General features: G+C 43.4%; 1 protein-coding gene across 1 annotated transcript in view; it reads left to right on the plus strand.

Moving 5' to 3' along the window:
* The first annotated feature begins 655 nt into the window (after nucleotides 1–655).
* LOC133568038 (segment polarity protein dishevelled homolog DVL-3-like) overlaps nucleotides 656–22224 on the plus strand; it is a 38758-nt gene continuing 17189 nt past the window's right edge. The window contains exons 1-8 of the mRNA XM_061919745.1: nucleotides 656–797; nucleotides 870–1005; nucleotides 5802–5892; nucleotides 5980–6049; nucleotides 6757–6896; nucleotides 17012–17088; nucleotides 17156–17223; nucleotides 17303–17452. Coding sequence (XP_061775729.1) covers nucleotides 740–797; nucleotides 870–1005; nucleotides 5802–5892; nucleotides 5980–6049; nucleotides 6757–6896; nucleotides 17012–17088; nucleotides 17156–17223; nucleotides 17303–17452 — 790 coding nt within the window. The 5' untranslated portion in view covers nucleotides 656–739. The remainder of the gene's footprint in view (nucleotides 798–869; nucleotides 1006–5801; nucleotides 5893–5979; nucleotides 6050–6756; nucleotides 6897–17011; nucleotides 17089–17155; nucleotides 17224–17302; nucleotides 17453–22224) is intronic.

Here is a 22224-nt window from a genome sequence, read left to right on the forward strand (position 1 = left end):
TCGGAATTAAGAGTTTGACAATAGCGGATAGCGGGGACGGCGTGGCGCAGTGGAAGAGTGGCCGTGCGCAACCCGAGGGGCCCTGGTTCAAATCCCACTTAGTACCAACCTCGTCACGTCCGTTGTGTCCTGAGCAAGACACTTCACCCTTGCTCCTGATGGGTGCTGGTTGGCGCCTTGCATGGCAGCTCCCTCCATCAGTGTGTGAATGTGTGTGTGAATGGGTAAATGTGGAAGTAGTGTCAAAGCGCTTTGAGTACCTTGAAGGTAGAAAAGCGCTATACAAGTACAACCCATTTATTATATCGGCAAAAAATCCATTATCGAACAGCTCATTTTTAAATGTTCCGATAAAAATGTACTCTTTATTATCCAAAACAATTCATATTCAACACAACAAAAGTACAGAAAATTGGTACTTTACAGATATCGATTCCCGGGGAATTGTTGCGGTATCGGTTTACATGTGAAAGGTAACCATTTTAAAAAAAAACACGGTTACATGTTATGTAGACTACAAGGAAGTGTTTTAAATGTAGAAAAACAATCATAATATGACTCCTTCAAACCACTGTCAATTCTGTAGTTTGCAGTTTTTGGTTATAATAGTTGTGTAATGAATGATGATATTGACACAATGCAAGTACTACCATAATATTTCTTCACTGTCACCATCTGTAGCGGGAAAGCAGCGAGCGCGCGGAACAGTTTGGACAACGACACCGAGACCGGCTCGGTGATGTCGCAGAGAAGAGAGCGGGAGAAAGAGCGGCCCAGGCGGAAACACGGCGACCACGGTCAGGAAGTGTGGAGAAATATGAGCCTCGTGTTAATGTGCTACCACTTGACGCTTGGCTTTTCTGCCGCAGGTGGGAAGCAGAACGGTTTGTCCTCCCGGGCAGCGGGGCGTGGCGTCGCAGAGTTCGACAGCTGCTCTTCTTTCATGAGCAGCGAGCTGGAGTCCACTTCCTGCTTTGATTCAGAGGACGACGACGCAACCAGCAGGTCAGATGCCCCGTGTAACTTTTTATGGACATTTGCGGATCGATACGGAAATACCGATACCAGATCTTTATGCGCTTTTTTTTATCCATTCTCAAAACAATTGTGGCGGTCCGCTCCCTGTATGGAGATGTGTAAACTAAAAAAATGGTTTGATGCTAATAAATTATCATTAAACCTAAATAAAACTAACTTTATGTTATTTGGAAATAAGAGAAATTATATAGATGTAAAATTATATATAGACAATGTTAGTATAGAAAGAGTAAACAAAATCAAATTTTTGGGTGTGATCTTGGCAGAGGGGTTAGTGCGTCTGCCTCACAATACGAAGTTCCTGCAGTCCTGGGTTCAAATCCAGGCTCGGGATCTTTCTGTGTGGAGTTTGCATGTTCTCCCCGTGAATGCGTGGGTTCCCTCCGGGTACTCCGGCTTCCTCCCACTTCCAAAGCCATGCACCTGGGGATAGGTTGATTGGCAACACTAAATTGGCCCTAGTGTGTGAATGTAAGTGTGAATGTTGTCTGTCTATCTGTGTTGGCCCTGCGATGAGGTGGCGACTTGTCCAGGGTGTACCCTGCCTTCCGCCCGATTGTAGCTGAGATTGGCGCCAGCGCCCCCCGCGACCCCGAAAGGGAATAAGCGGTAGAAAATGGATGGATGGATGGATCTTGGACCACAGGATCTGCTGGAAGTCACACATTACGTACATCAAAGGGAAGTTGGTGAGAAGTATTGCTGTCCTGGGTAAAACAAGGCACATTCTTAATCCAAAAACATTACACACTCTTTATTGTACACTTGTTTTACCATATTTGAGTTACACACTCTTTATTGTACACTTGTTTTACCATATTTGAGTTACACACTCTTTATTGTACACTTGTTTTACCATATTTGAGTTACACACTCTTTATTGTACACTTGTTTTACCATATTTGAGTTACTGTCTAGAAGTTTGGGGAAATACATATAGGACGAACATCCAACCACTATTCATAATGCAAAAAAGGGCCATCAGACTGATAAATAACACAGGACCCCGAGAACACACTAATGGATTATTTATAGAAACATTTGATTTAAAACTACCAGATCTCTCTCATCTCTCATCAGTGTCAGAGCTTGGTCCGCATTCCCGTTGGTAAGTCGGACCTGTTTCCAATGAGGGTTGGCTCCGCCAAGGCTGCCCTTTGTCACCCATTCTGTTCATAACTTTTATGGACAGAATTTCTAGGCAAAGTCCGGGCGTTGAGGGGATCCGGTTTGGTGGCTGCAGGATTAGGTGTCTGCTATTTTGCAGATGATGTGGTCCTGATGGCTTCAACTGGCCAGGATCTTCAGCTCTCACTGGATCAGTTCGCAGCCGAGTCTGAAGCGACTATGATGAGAATCAGCACCTCCAAGTCCGAGTCCATGGTTCTCGCCCGGAAAAGGGTGGAGTGCCATCTCCAGGTTGGGGAGGAGACCCTGCCCCACGTGGAGGAGTTCACGAACCTCAGGGTCTTGTTCACGAGTGAGAGAAGAGTAGATGGTGAGATGGACAGGCGGATCAGTGCGGCGTCTTCAGTAATGCGGACGATGTTTCGATCCGTTGTGGTGAAGAAGGAGCTGAGCCGGAAGGCAAAGCTCTCAATTTACCAGTCGATCTACGTTCCCATCCTCACCTATGGTCATGAGCTTTGGGTTATGACCAAAAGGATAAGATCATGGGTATAAGCGGCCGAAATGAGTTTCATCTCTCTGAGATGAAACTCAGAAGCTCTGTCCTCCGGGGGGAGCTCAAAGTAAAGCCGCTGCTCCTCCACATGGAGAGGAGCCAGATGAGGTGGTTCTGCTCAGGATGCCTCCCTAGGGAGGGGTTTAGGGCACGTCCAACAGGTAGGAGGCCACGGGGAAGACCCAGGACATGTTGGGAAAACTCTGTCTCCCGGTTGGCCTGGGAACGCCTCGGAAGAGCTGGGGAGAGGGAAGTCTGGGCTTCCCTGCTTAGGCTGCTGCCTCCGTGACCCCGCCTCGGGTAAGCGGAAGAAAATGGATGGATGGATGGAAAACAAAATTTCGATACTTTTTAATACTTACGTTCAGGGGTGTCCAAGCATTTTCCACCAATGGCCACATACAGAAAAGTCAAAGTATGTGGGGCCATGTTTATATTTTTTAATTAAAAAACGTTGGTGTATTTAAAGTCAAAACTTTGTCAGCTAATTCTATTATTAATTGTTATTTCAAACATTTCAACTTGTTCTTATTAACCTCCTCAGTCAGAGGTTCTGAAATGTATTCTATAACCTTTTTTTTATCATGACCATATCTATTCCATGACAGTCGGTCCAGGTCTTGGATTTACAATTTTGATTATTTCTTCTTTTGTCACACTCTTAAGAATTGGGATTTCTGTCTGACCTGCACAGTGGCCTAGTGGTTAGAGCAGGGGTGGGCATTACGCCGATCGCGATCGACTGGTCGATCTCGGAGGGTGTGTCAGTCGATCTCAAGACAGGCATTAAAAAATAGACATAAAAATGAGCAATCATCAATCATACCAAGACTTCACTTTCGTCAGTTGTTTGACATTCTCGGCACCCGAGGATCTTGTGAGATGACGCTGGCTGCTGCGAGCTCATATTTAAGAAAAAAACACTAACAGGGCGGACGCAGAGAAACACATTTTATTTCTATAGACTCCGTACCTACTGTCAAAACTCTAAAGACCGACTGCACAGTTCCTGTTTTCACCATAAAAGACCTGTTTCATCCTGCCTGTGCTAACAAAATAAGTCTCAGAAAGCTAGCGTGCACAAGCTAGCAAGCTACGGAGTTTGATGCCAATGTATTTCTCCCCCGCCCTCAGCGACCGCTTTCTCACTTGCTTGCCCACCCGCACACTCACTGACGTCACTCACCTGCTGCCAGACATTAAAGGGCCACACACATATGCTACTCTCATAACAAAGTGTTTAAAAACGAGTATGCAAGTTGGACAAATGAGATGCCAAATCCAACCACTTTCATGTGGTATTGGACAGAAAGGAGGACTTTTTTTTTCCTCCATTTGAAAATGCGGACGTTATCAGCACCACTGTCTAATTCCAATCAATGCAAGTCATCAGAATCAAATACACCAACTTATATTCTTGTCTTCATGAAAGAAAGGAATCTATGTGTGTTAAACATGCTTGTATTATCATTAAACACCATTAACTTGTTAACAAAAATGTCTCTTTCATAAATAAATAAATATAAATTATGAATAGGAATGAGGTAGATCTCCTCGACTTGGTCAATTGAAAAGTAGCTCACCTGCAGAAAAAGTGTGAGCGCCCCTGGGTTAGAGTGTGCGTCCTGAGACTGGAAGGTCGTGAGTTCAAACCCCGGCCGAGTCATACCAAAGACTATAAAAATGGGAGCCATTACCTCCCTGCTTGGCACTCAGCATCAAGTGTTGGAATTAGGGGTAAAATCACCTAATGATTCCCGAGCGCGGCCACCGCTGCTGCTCACTGCTCCTCTCGCCTCCCTGGGGTGAACATGGGGATGGGTCAAATGCAGAGGATTAATTTCACCACACCTAGCGTGTGTGACAATAAGGGCTACTTTAACTTGAATTAAATACCGCTTTTGCTCTTTTTTTCTTACATTTTTAACGTTATTTTACATGTAGGAATAGAATAGAAAATATGATTGTGTGACTGCATAACCTTGTGTGTTAAAACGTCTGGCTGAATGAAAATAATAATGTTCATTTACACTTTTAACTCTGTTTATAATTAATGTAGTTTTTCTAATTCATTCATAAGTCAGTGTTATTTTATTGTTTAATTAACTGATTAAATGTTGTGTATATTTTATTATTATTTTGAAAGCTTCCAATATTTTACATTAGTGGTGTCCAAACTTTTTCCACAAAGTCGCATACTGAAAAGTCAAAGTACGAGGGGCCATATTGATATTTTTTTGTTTAAAGGTGACTAAGCATATTAATTGTGAGTTCAAACATTTCAGCTTTTTCTGCTTATATAGAGATTTTTTTGTTCTTACAGTTTTACTGCTATTTAACATATAAGAATAGATTTAAAAAAAAAATATGATAGTGTAACTGCATAATTGAGTTGTATGAGTTGCCTCAATGAAAATATTAATGTTCATTTACACATTTAACTGTTTATTATTGTTTTTGTAATTTTTCCCAATTCATTCATAAATTGGTATTGTTTTACTGTTTAATTAAGTAATTGAACTTTGTGTATATTTTAAGTATATTCAATTATTTTGAGAGCTTACAATATTTTAGATTAGGGGTGTCTAAACTTTTTCCACCAAGGACTGCATACGGAAATGTCTAGTATAGAGGAGCTATTTTGATATATTTCAAATACATTTTTTTAAATGAATAATTATGTTAAACACAAAATGTTGTTATAGTTGACTAAGTATATTATAATTATTGATTAGTAAAAAAAAAGTTTTTTGTCATTATATGCCGATTTTTTTAAATTTTTACTGTTGTCTTTTCAGATGCATGTTATTTGAAAATACACAACTTTCTAAATGTTAGCAGTCAAATTAGGTATATTTGCGGAATGCATCTGTATCGGATCGCTGATACCGGCCTGAACCTTACTTGGTATCGGTTCAGAAAGAAAATTGGAGTTATCGCACATAACCATTGCTGACTCATTTGTCAATTGTGTTTGTCGACATCATTAAAACTAATTTATATCCGGAGATAGCTGTAATTATATTTTCATTACTTGTTGGCAGTTTTAACACATTATTTGCTTCTCCCGATTACCCAGATTCAGTAGCTCAACAGAACAGAGCTCCTCTCGCTTAATGAGACGACACCGGCGCCGTCGGCGGAAACCCAAGGCCTCCAATCTGGACCGGGTAAGACCAACTCTCATGCATGCTCTTACAACTCCAGTAATAGAATTCCTTGGCCTCCGCGCCTCATATTTTGCTTCTCTTGTGCAGTCGTCGTCATTCAGCAGCATCACAGACTCCACCATGTCTCTCAACATAATCACAGTGACGCTCAACATGGGTAAGTCAGTGTGCACTGAAAATGGAGTGGAAATGTCGGGGATGCCAATTTTACGTGGTCGAAAAGTCTGAATCTTACACAGGAACAATAGAGAGTTTCTTACAACAGTTTTAATTACTCACAATCAGATAGTACAAAGTTGGATTGAATCGATATGAAAACAGACAGTGTCTTTGGAGACGAAATATGGTGCACCCTCATCAGGCTTGGTCTTCCCTTTCTTATTTATACGCTCCATGATGGCCTGATTTGTATCATAACAACTTATGTAACTGTCCAATGTTCAGGGTGACTTGACCTCACATGTCGTGTCCCTCCCAATGCATTTAGTTTGGAGGTAACCTTAGGACAGAAAGTTTCCACTACACCGGCATAGCTCGGTTGGTAGAGTGGCCGTGCCAGCAACTTGAGGGTTGCAGGTTCGATTCCCGCTTGTGCCATACTAGTCACTGCCGTTGTGTCCTTGGGCAAGACACTTTACCCACCTGCTCCCAGTGCCACCCACACTGGTTTAAATGTAACTTAGATATTGGGTGTCACTATGTAAAGCGCTTTGAGTCACTTGAGAAAAGCGCTATATAAATATAATTCACTTCACTTCACTTCAAAGACAAAATGGACACCTGACGTTTGTTTATTTGATGGCGGTTATACTGCAACATAACATACGCTGTCTCTGCAATGTTTATTTTCTTGTGTGCTCTCAGAGAAATACAACTTCTTGGGCATCAGCATCGTGGGCCAAAGTAACGAGAGAGGAGACGGAGGAATCTACATTGGCTCCATAATGAAAGGCGGGGCGGTGGCTGCGGACGGACGCATCGAGCCCGGAGACATGCTGTTGCAGGTGTGCGGGGTTGTTTGTTGCACAAATGCACAGGGGGAATGTCAAAATGCGTGGGACTTGAGGAATGTGCGTGTGGGCCCGATGCACATCACGTTTGAGAGCAGGCGTACGGGAGCTACTCCTCAACTGATGAGTTAAGGTTGTTACTTTTTTCCCTTGGTTTTCCAACCCCGGCCACTAATGATTTCAGCTTCTGCGGTGTGGGGCTTTGTTAATGTTCGCTCTCCGGTTTCATTTTTGCTGACGCTTGCGTTTTTGTGCAATTGCTTCCCCAGCGAGTGCTTCATCAAACAAATATGGGCACGGAGACTAGAGATGTCCATCTCAAACTACAGATAAATATTGTCATAAGCAATCCACAATTAGCTGTCACTGTAAGGGTCAGTTATGGGGGGGGGGTTGTGTTGGATCAGTCACCAGAGGTGGGTAGTAACGCGCTACATTTACTCTGTTACATCTACTTGAGTAACTTTTGGGATAAATTGTACTTCTGAGAGTAGTTTTTATGCAACATACCTTTACTTTTATTTGAGTATAGTTATAGAAAAGAAACGCTACTTTTACTCCGCTCCATTTATCTACATTCAGCTCGCTACTGATTTGTATCGATCTATTAATGCACGCTTTGTTTGTTTTGGTTTGTCAGACAGACCTTCAACAGACCTGCGTTTCACCAATCAAATGCAGTCACTGGTGACGTTTGACTTCGTTTTACCAATCAAACAGAGCCAGGCGGTCACATGATCAACTGCACACTTTTTAAAAAATATATATATATTTATAAACATTTATTTATAAATTTGAACATTTACAAACAGTTCAAAATAATAATCAAAGTACAAAACAGTAAAAGAAACGTACAAAAAAGCTCCAGGGGGTTGTAAATTCAAAGTAACTAAAATAGAATGAAAAAATAGATATATATATAAAATAAACAAAGTGCAAAGCCATAGGCTCACTCAATCTCAGTAAATAACTTAAATTTGGAACACAGGATCATTGTTTTCACAGCTGTTTGGTTTTTATAGGTAGAGTGTTTTAATGTAGAGTTCTAAATCTTTTTTAAAGGCACAAAAAATAGGTCGGGAATTGAGAAACTTACATTTATGAATATAAAACTTAGCCTATAGTATAATGAGGTTTCAAATTTTTTTTCAATACAGTGTAAAACCAAGTATATATTATTTAATATATATTATTGTTTTAGTTGCTTAAGAGATATTCCTGGCTCTGAATTTGTTCATTGCTATTTTTATGTTTTTGTGCATTACTTGTTGCCGTTATCATTAAACGAACACGTTACTTATCAGTTACTCAGTACTTGAGTAGTTTTTTCACAACATACCTTTTACTTTTACTCAAGTAAATATTTGGTTGACTACTCCTTACTTTTACTTGAGTAATACATCGCTAAAGTGACAGTACTCTGACTTGGGTACAATTTCTGGCTACTCTACCCACCTCTGTCAGTCACGGTCTTTGGAGAGACACTGTGCCCGCTGCCTTGTGGGTTAGTCTGGGAAGACAAAAGGCAAGGGGAGCACACCCTGAGAGAAAAAGTGCTGATAGGCACACCGTAGGCGGTCCTCCGACAGACCGGAGCTCCGGCAGCCTCCTGCAGCTGTGAGGAGCTGCCGGTCGTCCTGGGTTTTTCTTGTCACCGGACGAAGTGACGTTGGAGTCTGCGCGTCTCCCTCACTGAAAAAAAACTCAACGGCGGAGTGGTCGGACGATGGTTGCTTAGAAGCTCCACAACGGCGGAAGAAGGCTGCAGCAAAGATGGGCCCCCAATTGTAATGGCCTCCATGCCATTGTGACAGTGTGAGTACTGTCTGTGCACCAGTTTACCCACTTGAAAAGACTCCACACACAGGTGTTCTCCCGAAGGCAATCCCACCCACAGGAGGACAATCATGCTCGTTTCCAGTGATCGCCGACGACTGTCGTCATCTGACCAAAAAGTGTTCTTATTACCTCAGAATAGGGTATTACCGGTATTAATATAGTACCACAATACTAATGAATCATATTTGGTATTATACCGCCTCTTAAAAAACCCTGCCGTCAGTGTAGTCGTGACACTGCTGGTTTACGAGCAGAGGAGCGTGTTCGGCAGCGCACACACACCGAGTACTTGCAAGCAGACAGTGTGGAGACAGACGAGAGAGGATGGACGAAGTTTGGCTTAAAAAGTAAAGATAAAGGTGAAGTTATGACAATGAAACATCCTCAGGAAGAGGTGCTTTAAGACATGGCTAGCTAGTTAGCGGCTAGCGTCCAGCCGCAATCGGCAGTGTTTTAGCTACTTCTAAATCACTAATCCTGGCCTCCATGGCGACAAATAATGTAAGTTTCTTACATGTATCATTACCCCTGGAGGACGAGGAATAGCTAAACATGTTTCGCTACACACCGTAGCTCACATAGTACCTGAATGTTAAAAAACGCCATGGGTGGATCTACACTTAACATCCACTGTAATGATACCAAGTACAAGAGCGTTTTTAGTCGATACCACTATGATTACATTGATATTTTTTTAGTATCACAAAATCTTTTTTCGTTTCTTTTCAAAATCATATAATCAATCAATCAATCAATGTTTATTTATATAGCCCTAAATCACAAATGTCTCAAAGGACTGTACAAACCATTACGACTACGACATCCTCGGAAGAACCCACAAAAGGGCAAGGAAAACTCACACCCAGTGGGCAGGGAGAATTCACATCCAGTGGGACGCCAGTGACAATGCTGACTATGAGAAACCTTGGAGAGGACCTCAGATGTGGGCAACCCCCCCACTCTAGGGGACCGAAAGCAATGGATGTCGAGCGGGTCTAACATGATACTGTGAAAGTTCAATCCATAGTGGCTCCAACACAGCCGCGAGAGTTCAGTTCAAAGCGGATCCAAGACAGCAGCGTGAGTCCCGTCCACAGGAAACCATCCCAAGCGGAGGCGGATCAGCAGCGTAGAGATGTCCCCAACCGATACAGGCGAGCGGTCCATCCTGGGTCCCGACGAGCGGTCCGTCCTGGGTCTCGACTCTGGACAGCCAGTACTTCATCCATGGTCATCGGACCGGACCCCCTCCACAAGGGAGGGGGGGACATAGGAGAAAAAAGAAAAGAAGCGGCAGATCAACTGGTCTAAAAAGGAAGTCTATTTAAAGGCTAGAGTATACAGATGAGTTTTAAGGTGAGACTTAAATGCTATAATGTTTATAAAGTCAGTAAATCTGTCGCTGGACACATGAGGACTTTGAATATGACCAATGTATGATCCTGTAACTACTTGGTATCATTGGACCGATACCTAAATGTGTGGTATCATTCAAAACTAATGTAAAGTATCAAAGAAGAGAAGAATAAGTGATTATTACATTTTAACAGAAGTGTAGATAGAACACGTTGAAAGAGAAAGTAGGCAGATATTAACAATAAATAAACAAGTAGATTAATTGTTTTTACAGCAAGTCCTTTATAATGTTAACAAAATAATAGGTAGATAAATGACATGTTACTGAATATGTCATACTTGCCAACCTCGAGACCTCTGATTTCAGGGGTTGGGGGGCGTGGTTGCGGGTGGTTTGGGGCGTGGTTGGGGCAAGGGGCGTGGTTAAAAGGACAGTATATTTACAGCCAATATTTTTATGTTAGCTGTATATGTACGAAATTTTAGCTATATATATTTATTTTATTATATACATAGAAATAAAATAAATAGTTGAATTTCAGACGGCACCTATCAAATACACAGTAATAAAAACACAGTTGTTCTACTAACTGTAATGCGCTTGCTGGTTACTAAAAAAAAAAACACTTACCTTTCACTCTTTGAGAACGTCACTTCCGAATTTCCAGAAGATGGCGCCAGTATGTGCTTTATAACGTTCGTCTCCTCTCCCCTGCCACCTGCGGGCTGTGTGTCGGGCCCGACCTGGATTAGCTGCGCCCTTGGATGTGCTGGCCCCTGCCAGGTTCGGTCTTTTGAACGCAAAATCTTTGACAAACAAAGTGTTCATCCTGAAGGATTTCTTTACTTCCCGCGGGCGGCGGACTTGACTTCCTCTGTGTGACGGAAACATGGCTGAGAGCCGGTGAGTCCGCCTCTCTTAATGAACTTCTGCCTCCGGAGTATTCCTACTTTAATTCTCCGCGGTCGTCCGGTCGAAAAGGAGGAGGATTAGCAGTCGTCTTTAAAAATGACTTTAAATGCCGTCAGATCCGCCTGCAATCCTCATTTTCAAGCTTCGAACTGTGCAGGTTTGAGCTGGAGGGGGCGTGGCTTCCAGCTCCAGCTGAATTTCGGAAGATTTTCGGGAGAAAATTTTTTCCGGGAGGTTTTCGGGAGAGGCGCTGAATTTCGTGAGTCTTTCAGGAAAATCCGGGAGGGTTGGCAAGTATGGCATATGTCAGCAGACTAATTAGGAGTCATTGTTTACTTACTACTAAAAGACAAGTTGTCTAGTATGTTCACTATTGTATTTAAGGACTACATTGCAATAAGAAACATATGTTTCATGTACCCTAAGATTTTTTTCCTAAAACAAAGACAATAATGCAATTTGTTGTGGTCCCCTTTATTTTGAAAAGTATCGAAATACATTTTGGTACCAGTACCATAATATTGGTATTAAGAAAACACCACCTCAGAAATATTTCTAAAGTGAGAAATTTGCTCTCAAAATTGAACCTGGAAATGATTATTTCATCTGGTATTGACTATTGCAAGTCTCTCTTCATTCTCTTCAACAATTCATCGCTCAAGAGACTTCAGACGGTACAAAATGCAGCTGCCAGACTTTTCGCCGGTGCACCCAGAACAGTAGAAGTTTAGCTTTAAACTATTATGCTAGATCCACTCAACGTTCATTACACCGGTCGCATTTGCGGTCTCCTCCAAGATTTTCCTCATTGTCATCTCATTGGATTGAGTTTTTCCTTGCCCTGATGTGGGATCTGAGGCGAGGATGTCGTCGTGGCTTGTGCAGCCCTTTGAGACACTCCTGTGCTATATAACTAAACTTTGACTGATTGATTGAAACGGTTTGTGTTGAATAATAGGTAAATCTAAAAAAAAATTAATACAGTAGTACCTCAAGTCACAAGCTTAATTGGTTGTGAGATGGAGCGCTTAACTCAAAATTAGAGATGTCCGATAATATCGGACTGCCGATATTATCGGCCGATAAATGCTTTAAAATGTAATATCGGTTTCAAAAAGTAAAATTAAAGTAAAACGCCGCTGTGTACACGAACGTAGGTAGAAGTACAGAGCGGCAGTAAACCTTGAAGGCGCTGCCTTTGCGTGCAGGCCCAGTCACATAGTATCTACGGCTTTTTACAGACACAATCGAATGCAAGGCATACTTGGTCAACAGCCATACAGGTCACACTGAGGCTGGCCGTATAAACAACTTTAACACTGTTACAAATATGCGCCACACTGTGAACCCACACCAAACAATGACAAACACATTTTGGGAGAACATCCGCACCGTAACACAACATAAATACAACAGAACAAAAACCCAGAACCCCTAGCAGCACTAACTCGTCTGGGACGCTACAATATACCCCCCCCCACCCCCCCCCGCCCACCTCTACCTCCTCATGCTCTCTCAGGGAGAGCATGTCCCAAATTCCAAGCTGCTGTTTTGAGGCATGTTAAAAAAAATAATGCACTTTCTGACTTCAATAATAAATATGGCAGTGCCATGTTGGCATTTTTTTTCCTTAACTTGAGTTGATTTATTTTGGAAAACCTTGTTACATTGTTTAATGCATCCAGCGGGGCAACACAACAAAATTAGGCATTAAAATGTGTTAATTCCACGACTGTATATATCTGTATCGGTTGATATCGGAATCGGTAATGAAGAGTTGGACAATATCGGATATCGGCAAAAAAGCCATTATCGGACATCTCTAATAAAAACAATGCAATAGAATGTAGTTTAAGAAATGTAATGTACAATAATGTACCTTCTGCAGTATTTATTTTTCTGTTAAGCACATTACCAGCAGTTTTGCCATATTTTCATGAGTAAATATCCGCCGTTTATCGATGTTATTTTAACATTCTTGGCTGGCGTTCGACTCACTCAGCTTCAGTTTGTTGCAGAGAAGCAGTGATATGCTCCATTTGCTTCACCAAGTCAGTGACGCCGTCATGTTTTTGATGATTTCTTTTTTTTTTAATTCAATGAATATCATCCGCTTTTTGTTCACATCACCGTCCTTCACACTCACTTTCCTCCTCCTCATGGTTGGGGATAAAAACAAAGTTTTGTCCATTTGATCTCCATAAGCTAATGCAAGTAGTCGTATCTCACGGGGTTCACTGTGACATTTGTTACACCAACTAATGGCAGAGGTGATAGTAGCGCTGATTTTTGCTTGCAACTTAAAGCATGACAGCTGAGAGACCGCTATTATCTCAAAACACTTAAGTTTAGTGTCTTGTAAAATACTCTATTTTGTCAGGTGAAAGTCATTATTTATATAGCTTCATTACACACTGAGTGAAATACTGCAAGCTTTTTCGTGCAATTTTAATATTTATGGATTCCCAATAATTAAAACCATAAATTCAGGCTCTCGGAAAATTAAAATATATTGAAAAAGTTCAATAATGGAAGGTCTTCAACTAATTTACTGCAAAGCTTTCCTGAGCCTTTAGAACAGGGGTTTCAAACTCATTTTAGCCCAGGGGTCGCATGGAGGAAAATGTATTCCCACGTGGGGCCGGACGGGTAAAATTATGGGATGATAACTTAAAAATACAACTGCGACAACTTCAGATTGTTCTCTTTGCTTTACTTCGGCCCAAAATAGAACGAGCAGATTCTGAAAATGTACACATCCCAAATAATCCTCTTGACAAAACCCTTTAAGTTCGTTGACGATTTAGAGAAACAATTGGTGCAGTGGGCAGCACGGTGGAGGAGGGCTTAGTGCGTCTGCCTCACAATACGAAGGTCCTGAGTTCGATCCTGCGCTCGGGATTTTTCTGTGTGGAGTTTGCATGTTGGGTACTCCGGCTTCCTCCCACCTCCAAAGACATGCACCTGGGGATAGGCCCCTCCCATCTCCAAAGACATGCACCTGGGGATAGGCCCCACCTCCAAAAACATGCACCTGGGGATAGGCCCCTCCCACCTTCAAAGACATGCATCCGGGGAATAGGCTCCTCCCATCTCCAAAGACATGCACCTGGGGATAGGCCCCTCCCACCTCCAAAAACCTGCACCTGGGGATAGGTCCCTCCCATCTCCAAAAACATGCACCTGGGGACAGGCCCCTCCCATCTCCAAAGACATGCACCTGGGGATAGGTCCCTCCCATCTCCAAAAACATGCACTTGGTGATAGGCCCCACCTCCAAAGACATGCACCTGGGGATAGGCCCCTCCCACCTCCAAAAACATGCACCTGGGGATAGGCCCCTCCCACCTCCAAATACATGCACCTGGGGATAGGCCACTCCCACTTCTAAAGACATGCACCTGGGGATAGGCCCCTCCCACCTCCAAAAACATGCACCCGGGGATAGGCCCCTCCCACCTCCAAAAACATGCACCTGGGGATAGGCCCCTCCCACTTCTAAAGACATTCGCCTGGGGATAGGCTCCTCCCATCTCCAAAGACATGCACCTGGGGATAGGCCCCTCCCACCTCCGAAGACATGCACCTGGGGATAGGCCCCTCCCACCTCCAATGAGATGCACCTGGGGATAGGCCCCTCCCACCTCCAAAGACATGCACCTGGGGATAGGCCCTCCCATCTCCAAAGACCCTGCACCCGGGGATAGGCCCCTCCCACCTCCAAAGACATGCACCTGGGGATAGGCCCCTCCCACCTCCAAAGACATGCACCTGGGGATAGGCCCCTCCCCTCTCCAAAGACATGCACCTGGGGATAGGTTGATTGGCAACATTAAATGGTCCCTAGTGTGTGAATGTTGTTTGTCTATCTGTGTTGGCCCTAGCGACTTGTCCAGGGTGTACCCCGCCTTCCTATCCGAATGCAACTGGGATAGGCTCCAGCACCCCCCGCGTCCCTGAAAGGGATAAGCGGTAGAAATGGATGGATGGATGAAATTGGTGCAGTTTTAAAACTACCATGAAGACCACAATGAACTTGGACTTCATCTCAGTGTATCTACAAAGTAATTCAACTTTTTTAGTCACAGCCCATCTAAGATTTAACAAAAACTTCAATAAAGCAAAAATAAAAACTCTTCCATATATCAACCACCTCATTTGTCCTTTGCACATGCTAATCCTGTGCTAAGTCTACAAACTGAGGTAGAAACTAGAGATGTCTGATAATGGCTTTTTTGCCGATATTCCGATATTTTCCAACTCTTAATTACCGATTCCGATATCAACCAATACCGATATATACGGTCGTGGAATTAACACATTATTATGCCTAATTTTGTTGGATGCATTAAACAATGCAACAAGGTTTTCCAAAATAAATCAACTCAAGTTATGGAAAAAAGTGCCAACATGGCACTGCCGTATTTATTATTATTTTTTTAACATGCCTCAAAACAACAGCTACAAAAACAATGAAGGCACACAAATTCAGTCCAGAGTATACTCGAGTCATAAAGTAAACAATAGCATAGTCCTCTTTTAGTGCAAGACTGCCTGGCATACTGTATAACGGGGCTCAATCTGCCCTGCTCTAACGTATTTGTATGAGTAACACAAATGTTCTGCAAGCTGGTGGTGAGTGCTTGAAGTGGCCTAGCAGTCAGCCAGAGCTTCTGAAATGCTGCATTGAGACAGGGCAAACTGCAAAGTGTGCACCATGCAGGGCAGACTAGCCACTGTAGCGTTTGCCATATTGTCTGCGTTGTACCTGACCACAACGTGGGCTGTCGCCTTGGGGTGGTTTTTGTTGTATTTTTGTTTTTCCTCCGCAGAGTCTTTAAGCGACAACTGTGTGGTACTACTTTTTTCCCGTGTTTTATTTCTGTCTATCTTCCGTTTGTATTCATCGTGTATCTCCTTATCATTTTTGAAGAGATGGGAGATCAAATTGCTCGTATTATGGGAAGACGTTTTGTTTTGGTTCCTCCACGCATAACCAACTTTTTGCATTGTAAATTGCCAGTTTTTTATCCGTCAGACATACTTTAAAATAATCCCAAACCATGGACATGGTGTCGTTTTGTCAGTCACCGAGCGAGCTGGCTTGTTAGCCACGGCTACAGCACCGGCAACAACACACTCTTGTTGTTAAGCTTCGCTGGCGGCGGTTTGATGAGGTCATCAAGCGTCGCCAGTAAACCTTTCATCCTGCAGTCATCAACTCTTATGTTGAGTGGGGAAGAGGGGAGCAGGGAGGAGCTGCTGACTGGAAGACGCAACTGCTCTGTACTGCTCCCTACGTCCGTGTTTTACCGGATATGTACCGCTCTGTACAACGGCGTTTTAAAAAGTCATTAATTTTACTTTTTGAAACCGATACTAATCATTTCCGATATTACATTTTAAAGCATTTATCGACATTTTTAGTAGAAACCATTCAAAAGGGTTGAGTTGCTTCCTGTCTTCCAGGCATCACTGAGTAGTGATAGGTTAATAAAAGCTGTGCAATGTGTAAACAATGTCAACAAACCAACAATAAAAACTTAGTATTGCAGTAAATCTCACTTTGTTCACTTTCTTGAAATTCTCCCAGAAGACGATAATGTTCACAGAACTATATCAATGCTGCATTTTAATTGCTTGTTTTACGTCGGGTCGCGGGGGAGGAGTCACAGCCCCGCTTTATCGTGTAACTCTTGCTTAATATACAATGTGCTTGCCTAACAGAATTGCTATTGCGACATCCGGTGGACACATTTAGAACTGCATTTTCTTTCATTAAAAAAAATGCAGCTCAATTTTACACTTGGCAAATTTATCCCGTGGGCCAGATCGAACCTGGTCAGGCCCGCCAGCCGCATGTTTGACATCCCTGTTTTAATTGGTCTCACAGTCTGCTTCAGCAGGCTTCACAATCCTGGCGAAGACTGCTGAACAGATCTGCAAAAGTGTGTCGCCCTGATAAACTTAGCTCTGCTTTTTTTGGGGGGGTTCCCTGCAGGTGAACGACATCAACTTTGAAAACATGAGCAATGATGACGCAGTCCGAGTGCTGAGGGACATCGTGCATAAGCCGGGGTAAGATCTGAGGAATCCTCGTTGGGGTTTTAAGACAATATGTGTAAATGTATCCGTGTATTGCCAGTCCCATTACTCTGACTGTGGCCAAATGCTGGGATCCAAACCCACGGGGATGCTTTGCTCTGCCAAGAAGTGAGTGATTATTCTCATCATTTCTTTTAATCCATCTAGTTTTGTCATACCTCTCACCCAACTGCACTTAATTCTACAGGTGAGCCAATTCGACCCATTGACCCTGCGGCATGGGTGTCGCATACCGCAGCAATGACTGGGGTGTATCCCGCTTACGGCATGAGCCCCTCCATGAGCACCGTCACCTCCACCAGCTCCTCCATCAGCAGCTCCATTCCGGAGACCGAGCGTGAGTCCCGTCATCGTCTTTTGACAAGTCTCACTTACCTTTTCTCTTTCTATTTTGGTGCATCTTTTTTGAGTCGCTCATTCTTTGCTCCTCTGCTTTTGAACGTTTGAGGGCCGGACTTGTTTGCAAACCTCCCCTCCGCACCCTGACCGACAAAACTTTAGCAATAGCCATATTCCTCTCAGACGGAGAGCCCTGCCCTCTCACCGCATTCCAGCGACGAGATCCGACTGTTCAGCCTCACAGCTCGCTTCCGTCGCCCTTGTGATCTTTGTCTGGTGACATTTGCTCAGTGGGATTTATTCATATACTCGTTGCCGTTTTAGTTTGGTTGGAGCTATGTAAATATATTTTGGATATGTGGGCCAGCTTTTAACCACGCCATTTTTAACACCCAGAGAGGAAAAGGTGCCAGGAGTTTTTTTTTTTGCATCGGTCAATAAATTACACAAGCAGAAAACTGCTGAGGTGGATACAGTGTTGTGGTCCAAAGGGGAGATTAACATGAAGGAGAGTATTATTTATTTCACAACCAGTAATGGAACATTTAAGCGTTCACCCTCCAAGCAGATGAATAAAAGATACTGGGGCGGTATAGCTCGGTTGGTAGAGTGGCCGTGCCAGCAACTTTAGGGTTGCAGGTTCAATTCCCGCTTCCGCCATCCTAGTCACTGCCGTTGTGTCCTTGGGCAAGACACTTTACCCACCTGCTCCCAGTGCCACCCACACTGCTTTAAATGTAACTTAGATATTGGGTTTCACTATGTAAAGCACTTTGAGTCACTAGAGAAAAGCGCAATATAAATATAATTCACTTCACTTCACTACTTTAAACCAGAGGTGCCAAAACCTTTCCTGCAGGTGAGCTACTTTTCAATTGATACAGTTGAGGTGATTTACCATCCATCCATCCATCTTCTTCCGCTTATCCGAGGTGGGGCTGTGGGGGCAGCAGCCTAAGCAGGGAAGCCCAGACTTTCCTCTCTCCAGCCTTTTCGTCCCGATGGGATCCCGAAGCGTTCCCAGTTCAGCCGGGAGACATTGTCTTCCCAACGTGTCCTGGGTCTTCCCCATGGCCTGCCTGAAAAACGTGTTCGGGTGGCATCCTGACCAGATGCCCGAACCACCTCATCTGGCTCCTCTCCATGTGGAGGAGTAGCGGCTTTACTTTGAGCTCCTGGCAGAGCTTTTCACCCTATCTCTAAGGGAGAGCCCCGCCACCCGGCGGAGGAAACTAATTTCGGCCGCTTTTACCCGTGATCTTGTCCTTTCGGTCATAACCCAAAGCTCATGACCATAGGTGAGGATGGGAACGTAGATCGACCGGTAAATTGAGAGCTTTGCCTTCCGGCTCAGCTCCTTCACCACAACGGATCGATTCGGTGTCCGCATTACTGAAAACGCCGCACCGATCCGCCTGTCCACCTCACCATCCACTCTTCCCTCACTTGGGAACAAGACTTTGAGGTGCTTAAACCCCTCCAGTAGGGGCAGGGTCTCCTCCCCAACCCGGAGATGGCACTCCACCCTTTTCCGGGCGAGAACCTTGGACTCTGACTTGGAGGTGCTTAGTCCCATACCAGTCGCTTCACACTGGGCTGCGAACCGATCCAGTGAGAGCTGAAGATCCTGGCCAGATGAAGCCATCAGGACCACATCATCTGCAAAAAGCAGAGATCTAATCATGCAGCCACCAAACCGGATCCATTCAACGCCCGGACTGCGCCTCGAAATTCTGTCCGTTAAAGTTATGAAGAGAATGGGTGACAAAGGGCAGCCTTAGCGGAGTCCAACCCTCACTGGAAACGTGTCAGACTTATCGCCAGCAATGCGGGCCAAACTCTGACACTGATCATACAGGGAGTGGACCACCACAATAAGACAGTTTGATTCCCCATACTCTCTGAGCACTCCCCATAGGACTTACCGGGGTAGAGGGTTGAATCCCTTCTCCAAGTCCACAAAGCACATGTGGACTGGTTGGGCAAACTCCCATGCACCCTAAAGGACCCTGCCCAGAGTATAGAGCTGGTCCACAGTTCCACGACCAGGACGAAAACCACACTGTTCCTCCTGAATCCGAGGTTGATCTACCTCGTATATATAATTTATTTATATTTATTAAATAGACAAGTTTTTTTTAACAAGTTAAAGGAGTTTAATGAAAATACAAGGATGTTGAACACATATAGATTCCTATCTTTCATGAAGACAAGACTATAAGTTGGTGTATCACCTGATTCTGATGACTTGCATTGGTTGGAATCAGACAGTAGTGATGACAACATCCACATTTTCAAATGGAGGAGAAAAAAAGTCATACATTCTGTCCAATACCAAATGAAAGTGTTCAGTTTTTGGCATCTTATTTGTCCAGCTTCCATACTCGTTTTTACACACTTTACAAGAAATATATTGGCGTCAAACTCGAATCTTGCTAGCTTTCTGAGACTCTTATTTTGTTAGCCCAGGCAGGGGGGAGCAGCGCTCTTATTGTGAAGACAAGAACTGTGCAGTGGTTTTTTAAGTCTTGACGGCTGGTACGGCGTGAGAGTCTGTTGAAATAAAGTGTTTCCCGCCTTCCTGTCGGTCATTTTTTCTTAATGATGATCTGGCAGCAGCCGGCGTCCCCTCACAGGACCCTCGGGTGCCGTGAATGTCAATCAAGTGACGTCTGGTGAAGATTGATGATAGCTAATGTCTATTTTTTTAATGCCTGGCTGGCGATGGACTGACACACCCTCCACCATCCACCGCTATCTCGCGATCGACGTAACAGACACCCCTGTTTTAAACAATTTCCTCCCAGCAACACAAGATAATGTTTATGGGAGTTTAGGAAAACGTGAAGTGAATTATATTTATATAGCGCTTTTCTCTAGTGACTCAAAGCGCTTTACATAGTGAAACCCAATATCTAAGTTACATTTAAACCAGTGTGGGTGGCACTGGAGCAGGTGGGTAAAGTGTCTTGCCAAGGACACAACGGCAGTGACTAGGATGGCGGAAGCGGGAATCGAACCTGCAACCCTCAAGTTGCTGGCACGGCCCGCTCTACCAACCGAGCTATGAATCACCAACTCCCTAATCCCCCCCCCCCCAACAAAAAAACAATATTGCACAAACAAAAGGTAAATTGATTGAAAAAGTGTCTGTATTGGTGTTACAGGGAGAACATTCTATCCAGGGGTGGGCAACCCGCGGCTCTTTAGCGCCGCCCTAGTGGCTCTCTGGAGCTTTTTTTTTAAAATAAATGAAATATGGAAATTATGAGGGGAAAAAAAACATATTTTTTGTTGTAATATGGTTTCTGTAGGAGGACAAACATGACACAAACCTCCCCAATTGCTATAAAGCACACGGTTTTTTATTAAACATGCTTCACTGATCCGAGTATTTGGCGAGTGCCGTTTTGTCTTACTAATTTTGCGGTCCTTGAACTCACCGTGGTTTGTTTACACGTATAACTTTCTCCGACTTTCTAAGACGTGTTTTATGCCACTTCTTTTTCTGTCTCATTTTGTCCACCAAACTTATAACGTTGTGCATGAATGCACAAAGGGGAGTTTTCTTGATGTTATTGACTCATGTGGAGTGCTAATCAGACATTTGGTCACTGCATGACTGCAAGCTAATCAATGCTAACATGCTATTTAGGCTAGCTACATGTAAATATTGCATCATTATGCTTCATTTGTAGCTATATTTTAGCTCATTTAGTTTCCTTTAAGTCCTCTTAATTCAATTTATATCTCATGACACACTATCTGTATGTAATATGGCTTTTATTTTTTTGCAGCTCCAGACGATTTGTCTTTGTATTTTTGGTACAATAGGCTCCTTCAACATTTTGTGTTGCCGACCCCTGTTCTATCAAATAGTTTTATTTTTTTAACAACTTGGAGGCGTTGTCAGGTTTAAGTCCAAGTTAAACAAACTGATCTAATCCGTTCTGATTCTCTCCTTCCACCCAGGCCACAGGAAACAAAATATTAGTCATGATGATTTCTCAAGCAGATGGTGTATTTACATTTATGTTGAAGGCAAGAAACTAAAATGTTTTGGGTTTTTTTAAACAGATGAATCACACCTGGAAATTTGGATTAATCATGATTAGCCACTGGTTATTACTTGCTTGCATAATTTAAATGAACCTATAGGGGTCGTATTATGATTTTTTTTTTACATTTAAAACATGTTCTGTGGTCCACATAACATGTGATGGTGGTTGTTTGGTCAAAATGTTGCATAGATGATGTTTTACACATCATCTTCAAGCCGCTTTCTGACATCCTCTTCAGGATGTGCCATTTGTGAACGCTCTTATTTACGTGCCTCACCTTCGACATCGTCATCTCCCCGTTGACCGTGTTGTAGTTTTTAATACTTCCACAGCCAGTCGAGTGACAGATACAAGTTCAAACTATACGCTTATTTGTATCAGAAATGGCAACAGCGGAGGATGCAATGTGCATGTACGAGCCAGTCAATCAATCAATGCAATCAATGTTTATTTATATAGCCCCAAATCACAAATGTCTCAAAGGACTGCACAAATCATTACGACTACAACATCCTCGAAGAACCCACAAAAGGGCAAGGAAAACTCACACCAGTGGGCAGGGAGAATTCACATCCAGTGGGACGCCAGTGACAATGCTGACTATGAGAAACTTGGAGAGGACCTCAGATGTGGGCAACCCCCGCCCTCTAGGGGACCGAAAGCAATGGATGTCGAGCGGGTCTAACATGATACTGTGAAAGTTCAATCC

Source organism: Nerophis ophidion, linkage group LG14 (assembly GCF_033978795.1).
Source record: "Nerophis ophidion isolate RoL-2023_Sa linkage group LG14, RoL_Noph_v1.0, whole genome shotgun sequence".
NCBI classification, from domain to species: Eukaryota; Metazoa; Chordata; class Actinopteri; order Syngnathiformes; family Syngnathidae; genus Nerophis; species Nerophis ophidion.